Source organism: Phascolarctos cinereus, unplaced genomic scaffold (genome assembly GCF_003287225.1).
Source record: "Phascolarctos cinereus isolate Bilbo 61053 unplaced genomic scaffold, phaCin_HiC Scaffold_726;HRSCAF=1367, whole genome shotgun sequence".
NCBI classification, from domain to species: Eukaryota; Metazoa; Chordata; class Mammalia; order Diprotodontia; family Phascolarctidae; genus Phascolarctos; species Phascolarctos cinereus.
The window spans coordinates 269557614-269570092 of NW_027556098.1; the positions used below are offsets into that span (position 1 = coordinate 269557614).

The 12479-nt window shown below is 42.9% G+C and overlaps 1 protein-coding gene across 1 annotated transcript in view; it reads left to right on the forward strand.

Annotated features, from left to right (window-relative positions):
- The first annotated feature begins 8509 nt into the window (after positions 1-8509).
- Positions 8510-12479, forward strand: part of ADAMTS8 (ADAM metallopeptidase with thrombospondin type 1 motif 8) — a 29037-nt gene continuing 25067 nt past the window's right edge. Inside the window, 1 exon segment of the mRNA XM_020963811.2 lies at positions 8510-9848. Coding sequence (XP_020819470.1) covers positions 9075-9848 — 774 coding nt within the window. The 5' untranslated portion in view covers positions 8510-9074.

Sequence of the window (12479 nt, forward strand, 5' to 3'; positions counted from 1 at the left end):
GTGGATTAAGGCAAACAGAGGTTAAGTGACTTGCTTCAGGGTCACAGAACCAGTGTCTGAAGCCAAATTTGAACTCAGGTCTTCCTAACTACAGGTCCAGAATTCTATCTTTCTGATAGATAGAGCCATCTAGCTGTCTCTTCAACCTGTTAGTTGCTAGTCACAGAGGTTTTCAACATGGTGATCTAAACAATTCCCATGCATGCATCTGTAAGTGACAGGAATAGAGAAAAGACTTTTGTGTGTATGAATGCTGAATGTGGGAAACTCATTAAGTTTGGACCAAGGACACTTGGATTTGAGTCCGTTCTCTGATACTAGCTACCTTTGTGACTGTGGACAGGTCACTGCATCCTTCTAAGCCTTAGTTTCCTCATCTGTAAAATGAAGATAATAATATTTGCATTATGTTCCTCACAGAGTTGTTGTGAGGAAAGCATATAGAAACTTGAAAGTGCTATAGAAAGATGAGTTATTACAATGATTTAAAATTTCATTAGCAAATAAAATCAACCATCATTTTCAGCTCAATGCCCATGTCAATATCACAACAGATTTCTAAACTGATTCCCAAAGAACACTGAAGTTCTCTAAAGCAATGTAAATAATAATTTGATGACAAAATGTCTATCCTTATAATATTTATTCTTCTAAGGTATCAAATATGAAATTAGATATAAATAATCCTATTATGTGTGATCATATATGTTTAAATAAGTAGACTTAATTTTCTATATTTTACCCCCAAAATTTCCCAACCTCCTTCACATCTACCTATGATGGGAATAGCTCACACCTCCAGGTTGCCAGATTCTATCAATGAATTTCAAACCTAGAGATTTGTTTTGTGAACAAATTCATTTGAAATATACTGCTCTAGAAGTTCATCCTAAATCTAATGATTATTTAGTATTTTAATCAATAATTTGGCTAGTGGAATTGGAGAAAGCTCCATGTTTGAAGAATACCAAAGCATACAGATCAAGTTGAAATACTCAAGGTGAGTAGCCCTTTGAAAAAACAGGGTAACTAAATTTAAATTGAGCTCAACAATTTAGAAAAGTGATCAAATTTTACACAGTGAAATTTCCACGGATACAGGACCAATAAATAATTACATATATACAAGGTTGGAGGATGATTGAACAGAAGCAGGTACAAATAAAAAAGATCTGAGAATCAAAGATCATAAAATAAATGAATTAGACATTCAGTGCTTTAAAAGAGGAGGAAGGAAGAGGAGGATGAGGAGAAAGAGGAGGAGAAAAAGGAGGAGGAAGAGGAGGAGGAAGGAAACAGAAGAAGCAAAAGATGATGAAGAATTAGAAGCAGAAGAAGCAGAAGCAGCAGCAGCAGCAGCACAGCAGCAGCAGCAGCAGCAGCAGCAGAAGAAGAAGAAGAAGAGAAGAAGAGAAGAAGAAGAAGAAGAAGAAGAAGAAGAAGAAGCAGCTAGAAAAGGAGGAGGAGGAGGAGGAAGAAGACACTGAGGTATAACAACAGGAATGTGACATATAAGAACCAAGAAGTTCTCTGTCATTATATAGGACCATTTCCACAAGAGCCAGAACTGTAGAAAATGGGACTGAATAACAACAGAGGCGATCGAGATTAGAACTAAAAGAATTTCCTATTGTTATTTGAAGATTCAACCGCAGAATAGCATAGAGGTAACTGATTTTTTTTTTTTGCCACAACAACTATTAAGACCACCTTCTAAGTGACAGAAGAGTGGTGCTCAATCAGTAGCACTTAACATCTTTGAAATTATGGATCCTTGAAGTATTAAAGATATATTTGAAGCCTACCACAGACTCCTAAAAATGATATACAAATTCTTGACCTAGAGATCTTACAGAATCTTGTAGAATCTTCTAGTGTGTCTACCTTAAAGCAGAAGATTGGACTAGGCAGACTTTTAAGTTCCTTTCAATGACTCAATCCTTGATTTGCCCCAAAGAAAAGTTAATCCTCTATATTATTTCTCCTGCAGAAAAGCTTTCATTACACTCCCTAAGCATTTGTGAGGACCTGATTATATTAATATGCAGCCAGCATTAGGCAGCTCCCAGAGTCAGATACTTGTTTTTTCATGGAAATCAACAGTCCTACATGAAAGGAACTGAACAGCTCTATTTACAATAAACCCTTTCACCTCCATTATTCATGGTGGAAGGTAATAGGATGACTTAAAGTCTTGGAACCCAGCCTAAAGGTGAGCTGGGGTGAGATTATTAAATGTACACCACTTAAAGAGGATTTGTAGAAAAATCTCCCTCTCTCTCTCTCTCTCTCTCTCTCTCTCTCTCTCTCTCTCTCTCACACACACACACACACACACACACACACACACACACACACACACACACACACACCCAGAACAGTCTCATTAAGAAATCTTTATAATTTACACTTAAATGGAGTCAGTTTTAAATGAACAATGCTGTGTCTTTATACAATATTTGGGGGGTTGGGAGAAAATGCAATTACCATTTTTCCCCAAATTGTTGCCCAGCCCTTCTTCTAACCCCTGATAGTCATTACTATCACCAACACGGTGCAAGTGATGGTGGTAAGGTTTAGGAATCTGACAACATGCAATAATTTGCAGAGAGATATGAGAGGTGGGGGGAGAGGAAGAAAGAGACAGAGAGGAAAAAGGACTTGTAAGTACCACAGGTTTATAAACATTATAGAATTATATATTTTTATAATATTTAGTATAGTATGGATAGATAGTTAGATAGACAGCTTGCTTGTACATAGCTGTTTGCATGTTTTCTCCCTCATTAGACTGTTAGCTCTTTGAAAGAAGGGACTGGTGTTTGCCTTTCTTTGTAACCTCGGTACTTAACACAGAGCCTGACCATAGTAGGTGCTTAATAGATGCTTGCTGACTTTACTATAGGAAAAGCGTTAGACATATCATTAATGATATCTTAAATTTATATAGAACTTTATAGTTTTCAAATGTTTTTCCATAGGCATTATTTCACTTGATGCTCAGATCAAATATCTGTGAGGTATGTAGGATAGTTACGACTATCCTCATGGTAAAGAGCAGAAAACTAAAGTCTAGAGAGCAAAATGCCAACATCCCATAGTAAATTGGCAGAGCTGAGATTAAAACCTAGATTTTCTGCTTTCAAGTCCAGTACTCTTTCCTATAACACCTTGACTCTGTTAATACACAACAGTATTATATTCACAAATCTTTCCAGTGAGTAGATTAGACTAGATGTTCCCTAGAGTTTCTTCTAGTTCTAAATCATGTGAATCCCAGAAGTACACAGAAAGGAAAAAGGATTTTTAAAATTCTTATTCACTCCTTATCTTTCAAAACCCATGCTAATTTTCAGGGTAATTATGTATAACAGACATTCAACAATAGACTTTTTTTCAATTTTTTTCAATTTTTATTTATTTTTTTCAATTAACAAAAATCTATTTTCTTTCCCTCCCACCTCCTTCCTCCTCCATTGAGAAAAAAAAATCTCCCAACAAATATGCATAGTCAAGCAAAACAAATTCCTGCCATGCCCCCAAAACATACATCTCAATCTTCACATTGAGTCCATTACTTCTCAGTCAGGAAGGTGGCCAACATCATCGGGCTTCTGGAACTGTGATTGGTCAGTGCCTTTTTCTTAACTCTGAGTTAACTTTGTTGCCTATAGCTAAAAGGCAAATTTCTAGAAGGCATGCATCATCTCTTTCTCAGGTACCCTATATAAACAATACATTCAACAGCTATGAAGCTTCAGTAGTTTGGAATACTTCCACTAATGTCCTACCCCATCATGGCATGGAGGTGACCCTGAGTTTTCAAAGGCAGTTGCAGAGGAGTATGAACTCTGATAAAAAGGAAAGACTTCTGGTATAAGCCCAGAGGAAAACTATGTGCTTGGTGGTTAAATTGTCAACCTGAGCCTGGACAAGCTTATGACAAGAAAGCTGACCACCAGGCAACGGATTTCTTTTTTTTGGCCATAGCAGTTCATGAAGATGTCTACTAAGGCAAAGAGAAGCTGTTACCTTCATCAGCTGAGAGAGTACCCACTACGATGAATTCACAGATCTTTTAAAATATTAATGTAAATTTGGAATAATGGCAGTACAAGTCAGTTTGACTCAGTGAAAGCCTGAATAATTTTAAAAGAGCAGTTTTATAATTTCACATGGGAGACAATGGAGTATGATGGGAAAGTAACGAAGAGTCATAAGATCTGGCTTCTAGTCCCTGTTCAATTAACCTGTTTCAACTTTAGTTATTTTAAAAAATTAATTTAACAATCATCAAAAACATTACAATATACAAGAAATATTACAATATATGAAGAACAAAAAAGCAGAGTCTATATGAAATCTCAAACTTCTATAATGTATAATTTGTATATAAAGTGTCATATAATAAAATTAACATGGTAGTAACAAAATTGACTTGTTTGCACCTCCCTTCTGAACTTCTTTTTGTCTTCTTTGGTGTGTTTTAAAATGTTTTATTGATGCAATCTTCTTTTTTTTTTTTCATTTCTATCACTCCCCATTAACTCATCCCCAACAGAAGTCATCCATTGAAGCAAATAAGTTATGGTCAAGGGCTTGAGTTTCATAGAACTTTTCTGACTTGCAGCTGAAATCTCTTCTATGAATTTATTGCTTTTCTATTTGTATCCTCAATGTTTCATTCAGTGCTTTGCACATAACAAGTGCTCAAAAATGCCTTTTCACTCATTCATTCATTTGTATGATAGAGTTGTGGAGTTAGACTGGATCAGCAGTTCTCAAACTATGGTCTGAGAACCCGCTGGGTTCCTAAGACCCTTTCAGGGAGTCTACAAGGTCAAAACTATTTTCATAATAATACTAAGACATTTTAATTTCTAATATAGTATTGATAGATTGAAACTACATAAACAAAATTTCTTTGGGGGGTCCTCAATAATTTCAAGAATATAAAGGTATCCTGAGCCCTAAAAGTCCAGGAACCACTAAACTATATTCTCTAAGGTCCCCTTCATCAACAACAATCCATGAGTCTATAATACATAAAATAAACACTAAACTAAGAGATTAATAGAAACTATTAAGTAGCATTGTTGACTTGACTTCTACAAGCAATTCACTGTGTTGGATATTCCTATTAACAAGCCTGCATTGTATTATAATTCTTCACAAACACAAAAGTCTTTATGGGATTAATTACTGGGCAAAGATTTTATATGTTACTTATTTTAGATAAGATTCCTTTGCTTTTGAGCCAGATGCTAAAAATTAACTAAGAAGGCAATTATTTAAAACTTAAAAAAAACCTCAACAATAGTGTTGTGATAACAAATTTCAAATTTATTGACTTCAAATTAACAAGACTTTGTCATAATAGATGATGCTACATGTACTAGTTGTGGGGATAGAAATTATTACTGTGACAAGAAGAAAATCTATAATTGATATAGAACCTACACTAGAATATCTCTAGGTACTTTCATTTGTTTCCTCACTTCTCCTTCCTGCATGGTTTTATCCTTCTACCAGAATGTAAGCTTCTTTAGGACAGGGACATTTGGGCTTTTTTTATCCAACACAGGGAATTGCTTATAGAAATCAAATCAACAAGCATCTACTGCATGCCAGGCACTACGTTCATCACTGGGGAGATACATAGAAAGGCAAAAAAAAAACCACAACCCTGATCTCAAGGAAATCAAAGAATAATAGTAGTAAGTAGTAGTAGTAGTAGTAGTAGTAGTAGTAGTAGTAGTAGTAGTAGTAGTAGTAGTAGTAGTAGTAGTAGTAGTAGTAGTAGTAACAAAAAACAATAATAAACATTTGTTCAATTGAATTATATTAGTTCTACCTCTCTATCTTTCTTTCATTAGGAAGAGGTGGATTCATGCCCAGGCGTGCCTGAAGCTATTAACTGAGGCAAGCCTGACATCTTGTGGTTGACTTGGAAGTAGCAATTACCTCTACATTTTTTGGTTTTGTTTTCTTTTTTTCCCCAGGGACAAGTTTGCTGAAGCTCAAAGATGGGGCAGGCTTTGATATCATGATGGAGATGTTAGCTCACCAGAGCCATGGACTCAGCCAGCAATCTTCTCTTATTTTGTTTTTAAACGAGGAAAGAGGACAAATCTAAAATTTCCTAATATCTAAATTCTGAGGGAAAATCCAAAGAGACCTTCCATGGGAAAAGAAGGGAAAGTAGGTAGCTTCTTCCCTCAAAAGAGCTGAAAGCTCCATGGAGACTTGAAACTCTCACTGTCTTGTTTACAAGTCACCAATAATGGCCCCCTCTCCCCTTCACTGCCTACTATTTTTTTTTAAAAAGTGCAAATTGATGGAAATTGGATGGAGTGGGGTGAGGGGGAGGGAGTAGTAACAGAATCTGCTGCTCTAGCCCCTCTGGAGCCATAGTAGATTCAATAGCAATTTCAAAGGACAAGGAGAACCTGGAGAGGGAAGCTATAAAGTCCACTGGCTTTTAAAATGCAAGCATTTTACTCTTGAAGAAAAGGAGTCTGGGAAATGCTGAATGAGGGGCTTCCAGGAGCAAACGTTGATGTCAGAAACTTAGTAACAACCCAGAGCAAAGAATGATTACTCACTGTCCTTTTTCCCAGGTCAGCTTGTCCCCAGACCATTTAAACTGCTTGTGTAGATATGAGGTGTCTTGCTCATTTTGTTCCTCACAAATTCATAGAGTTCTCAGGCTTGGAAGGGAACTGTTGGAATCATTTCCATCCATCTTATTGTATCCCAGCAAATTTCCCCTAAAGCATCCTAGACACGCATGAGTTGTTTCTACCCTCAAAAGATCTCCGAAAAATCTCCCAGGTTTAAGAGTCCTCAATACTGTGTTGGAAAGTTCTTCCAAATGTCTAACTGGATGAGAACTGGGCTTGGACCCAGAAGACTGAGTTCTAATGTTGCTTCTACTACTTCCTAACTAATTTGACCAGGGCAAGTTCCCTGTCCATTCCATTTTCTCAACTGTCAGATAAGTGAGTTAGACTAGCAATCTTCTAAGGTCACTTCTAGCTCTAAGGTTGCCTGATTTTTTGAAGGAGTAAGCCCTAAGATTAGATGATTGCTATATAATTTCTCTTGAATATCAAGGAAAGGTCTGACCCTAGAAAGAGGTGATCGCTTTAAAATTTTTCTCTGAAGCCCAAGGGAGGATCTGACACTGGATTCAGCTGCCGCAAATGTGTTTTTGTTGTTGTTGTGATAGTGTTCTCTTTGAATTTAACAAGCCCTGAGAGCCTCATATGAGCTACAAACAATACTGGCTACCGCATGGAATCAACTGCTAATGAGAAGCAGAAATGACCTCAAGCCTCGGCTTTCCCTGGTCTGGGGGGGGGGGGCGGGAATGAAAGGAGGGGAATGCAGAGACAGAAGGGGGCTTCTGGCTTCTCCATTTTTCCTAAGTGTTGACCCCTAATGGATCCTAACCCACTGGGAACTGACAAAAGGGGGCAGAAGGGAGCCCCTAAACAAGGCAAGCATCTTCAAAATATATTCTGTAGATCCCCCCAGGCTTTGCAGCCTTGAGGAAGAAAGCACTGAATCAAGGACCTCTTCAATTGCTGTACCCCAGTCTCATTCCTTTCACCTAACCAGGACTGGAGGGGTCAAGAGGTGGCTGGCGTTGAAAAGACCCTCCCACTTTTGGAATCCAGAGTGTAAGGAACACCACAGGGACAAAAAGGAGGAAAAAACGGAGGCAAAGACGCGTGGGTAGGGTGAAAGAATACAACTTTCAAAAAGCAGGTCAGGCAATTTACACTATGCCAGACTTGAAGGATGAGTTTTCAGGGCCTCCAGCCAATGCTGCTCCTGAAGAGCACCTTCCTTTCCAAAGAAGAAGTCCAAAAACTACTGGCTGATTTTTTTTAAATCTTCTGGGGTGGTCCCACTTTGCTCCCATCTTTCCTTCCTCCACAGGGAGGGAAGCACTTGCCTGGTGGAAATGTGGCCCTCTGCCTGCTTCCCCACCCAGGCTGCAATGTCCATTGTGAATAGTGAAGCTAGTTGGGGCGGGATTTTCCAGAATCTCTGATTTAGGATGAGGATGAGGTTGTTATCGCGGTGAATTGGCTGTGTAGATCCCTTCTGTGCCTCCCACTTTGGGTTTGACAATTGAAATCCTGGAATCCCCCTTCCCTGGGCCCCAGGAATAAAAGCTGGAGCCATCTCTGGGGCGACACCTCAGACTGTGCAGGAATCTGGACAATGTTGCCGTGGCCAGAAAAGGGGACTTACCTGAGCTGCTGTCCTCAAGAAGGGAGGGGCAGAGGTGTCCATAAACACACTCCCTTGGGTGCCAGCCCAGCATTGTAAGGGTTAATATGGGAAAGCGGAAAAGGGGAAAAGGAAAAAAAAAGTTGGAGTTGACACTTAAAGGGGGGTGGGGGCGGGAGGGCGGGGAGGCGGGTCTCGCTAACTCCTGATTGGCTTTAAATTTCGTCCAAAACTTTTTTTTCCCCTCTCCCTCTTTTCAGCTTCTCTCTAGGATCCCAGGGGAGGGGAAACTGGAATAGTGAGAGATCAAAAATAAACCTCTTATGTCAAAGCCGGGAAGGAAGTATAAATACGGAGGGCTCGGCAGCCCACTCGGGTGCTTCCCAGGGTAGAGAGGCGGAGGCTCGGCAGGCAAGGCAGAGTCCGGGGGAAGGGGAGGAGGACGGATCCCACGCCTGGCCCACAGAGGCAGCTGCTCCCGCTCAGCCGGCTCCCCAGCTCGCTGCTGCTCGGGGAGGCAGGATCTCCGCAAAGAGGGAAACGGGCTGAGCCACTGAGCCGCCGGAGGGAGCCCAGAGCCCAGTCTTTCTCTCTCCCTTTGCCCTTCGCCTTGGCCTCTCGCATTGTTCTCAGAGTCCCAGCCCTGGGCTGCCTGCCTCCCTTCGCGTCCCCCCCCCGCAACTGCCCCTTAATCTGAATTCACTGGGTTGACTGGGGTTCTTCCGAGGTGACAGATCTTTCAGGTCCGTCCTATAGCAGCTCCCAGCACCTGCCCCACTGCCCTGGCCGGGCTTCTGTCTTCCTGTGCCAGTCGCACACCGAAGTCACCCATGCCCTCACCCTTCCCAGCCCTGCCCCGGGGCCCTGCCGCCTCCCCCTGGCCGAGGTCACCGCTGCTGCTGCCGCCGCCGCCGCTGCTGCTGCTGTCGCTGCTGCTGTTCTCGAGCGCCCTGGCCCTGCCCAGTCCGGGGGAGGAGGCCCATGAGCTGGTGGTGCCCACGAGGTTACTGGGCAGTGAGGGGGAGATTGCTCTCCACCTGTTTGCCTTCGGGAAGGCTTTTCTCCTGCGCCTGGCTCCCGACGCCAGCTTCCTGGCCCCAGAGTTCAAGATCGAGCACCTGGGCGGGGCAGGGGGGCCAGTGCGAGGCGAGGAGGGGCTGCGGAGCTGCTTTTACTCGGGCACAGTCAATGGGCAGCCCGAGTCGTTGGTGGCCGTCAGCCTGTGCGGAGGTCTGAGTGGCTCCTTCCTGCTGGACGGCGAAGAGTTCACAGTGCAGCCCTTGGGCCCGGCAGGCGCAGGGGACCCCCTGACCCAGCCACACCGACTGCTCCGCGGGGGGCTGGAGGAGCGTGCTAGCCTCCTGAGGCCGGGCTCTCCTGATGGAGGCCCTCTACGACTGGAGCCCGAGCAAGAGACGCAGGAGGGAGACCCCCAGGAGGAAGAGGAAGAGGAGGAAGAGGAAGAAGCGGAAGGAGCCAGTGAGTCCCCGCCGCCCCTGGGGGCCACCAGCAGGACCAAGCGCTTTGTGTCAGAGGCTCGATACGTGGAGACACTGCTGGTGGCGGACGCCTCGATGGCCCGTTTCTATGGCTCGGACCTGAAGGTAGGAGCGCGCTTTCCGTCCTTACCAGAGGCTCGTAATGCCTTTCCTCACTGCTTTAGCCTGCATCCCCAAACAACCTCACCTCCTTCCAGTCTTCCCTCAGGAAGAACTTTCTGCTTGCCTTAGCTACTCCTTCATTTATTTTTAATCTTCTAGACACTTTTCTCTCTCCATCTCTCCTTTACTCAGGAAAGTGTTAACTCTTTCTAATCTTCACTTTTCCACCTGGACCATATCTCACTTCTTCATTAATTTCATCACTAGTTTTACTTACAAAGTTCCTGGAAAAATAGCTTTTCTTTTTCCTCATACCACTCATTCTGAAATCCTGGAAGCACCTGGCAAGATTGCGTGTGGGGGTGAATTCCCCTCCTAAGTTCCTCTCAATATCTCCTCTCCATGCAGATTAACCGGGAACGTCTTGGGTGGACATCCCTACTTCCTAATTTGTCCCAAAGAAACTAAAGGAACCCAAGGAAATGAAGATAGGGAGGAGTAAACAGCTATAGCTTCTCAACCTTAGAACTCAGATTGCATTAAAGAAAAGGGCATGGGGGGGGGGCACCGGGAAGAGTAGGTGACCCAAAACCTCTCTATCTGCTCAGCCGAATTTGATGGGGGTGAAAGGGTGGTATAGAACATATTTGCCAACCTGGATCATAGCCCCAGCAAAACTGGGTTGTGCCCACAACCAACATGAGATGGGAGGAGAATGGGACCTTTGCCTGGGGACTGTGTGCCTGGCAGAGTGGGAAACTCCACTCTGGAAACTAGAGCTTAAGTGGAAAAGGGAGGGAAGAATAGTTGGGTGTTAACCCTTTGGATGGTGTGTATGTGTCTGTGTGTGTTATAAATGTATGAGTATAGTATAAGCCCATCTTTCTAAAGCCTCGTACTTTGTGTGTCCTTGCTGGTCTCAGATCACAGACACAGCCGCCTTCAAGTGGGACACAGGAAGTAGCCCTAGAAGTAAGTAAATTGTACCCAAACCACTTGTAGTCAAAATGGACAAAGCAGGACATATCTGTTTTCCCCAAGACTCACCACCTCTCCAAAGTATGGAGGACCCAAGTTGGTAGAGAGGGTGCCAGAGACAGGGGGGAGCTATCCTCTCTCTGCTCCTAGGGAAAAATAGAACCAGGACCTGTGCCAGGAATGGAGAAACTGATCCCTTGGAGCACTGAGCATGTAGAAATCAGTTCCAAACCAAGGGCATCCACTGGCTGCCAATCAATCCAGACTCCCAGGAACCTCAATCTGTGCCCTTCAGAGTCGGCATGAAGCTAAGAGACCAAGGGTACTTATGACAGCCTAAAGGAAAGAAGCCATGGGAAAGGAAATAGGCTTACCTTCCACTTCTTCACCCCACCTTCCCACTCCCTCTTGTCATTAAGAAATTCATTCAAGCCTGATTGTCATATGGAGTATTACGGGATAAGAGTTCTACTTGATACTTGTGATTACCACAAAAACCCCGGCTAAGCCTCAGCCACTCAAACCTGCTCTCTCCCTTGGTACTGTTTTCTTCTAGAGCACAGGTAGGCAGCTCTACCTCACCCAGACAGTCTATCCACATGGGTTGGGTTTGGGTCTATGTTGCTTACATTTTCCACATTGGTCATGGAATCAGAGGCAGGTGCCGGCTTGCTCAGTCAACCTACCTTCTTCCTCTAATTCCCACAGAAAGAAGGCTCCAGAGAGTAGATACCAGAAATATGCTTAAGGGGACTGCTGCTTTCACTCCCTCATTTTAGGTACTTCTGCCCTGGGAGCCCTACCAGTAAGAGAGCATAACAGATTCACTCTAAACTCATTTTCCCCACCCACCCCCAAGGCTGGTTTCTGGCTTATATGTCAAAATGATAATGATAAAGAGAAGGGGAGGGGGAGGGAAAGTGGAGGAAGAAACCCTATGAAAAATGAGAGGGAGAAAACATAAAAAGCAGATCTAATCTAGGGGTCTTTATAGCCAAACTGAAGCTTCAAGGTCCTGTTTTTAACAAATACCTGTCATCACTGGGCATTACAGCTGGCCAGAGACAGACAAGCTTTGGTGTCTAACCCATAAGTTCCAAATGCTTTCAAGCAAGTGGATTGAGCTGAGATAGCCCTTGTTTTTCCTAGGCTGAAGAAAATTCATTTTGGCAGTAAAATGGGTAGGGATTTTGGGTAAAGGAGAGGTGAAACTTAGTTCCTCTCCCATAGCCCCTTCTTCCTAGGCTAGTATTAATGCCCTCAGATCCCTTATGTTCAAGCCCACTGCAAAAAGTCAAAAGAAGTCTATAGTATCTGGCATGTTAGCTATTTCTCACTGGCTGTGCCTGCCAATAGCATTTCAGTTCTTTGTGATCATGGCTTGAGTGACCTAATGCTTTAGAGTCACACTCAGCACATCTGTATACAGACATTTTCTCTATCTCTGTCCCCCACATTATACACAGGCACTTCTGGGCATATATACCCAGTGGCATAGGGAAACTTACCTGAAAAAGCATTAAGCTTTTCTCCTCTCTTTGAGTCAGTCTGTCCATTTCTGGGGCTGCTTCTGAAGTTAATCCTAAAAGGAAAAAAAACTTCTCAGCTCCACTAGCCCCTCTGTCTCCACCTTGATCTCGTTATATCACTGAGTAT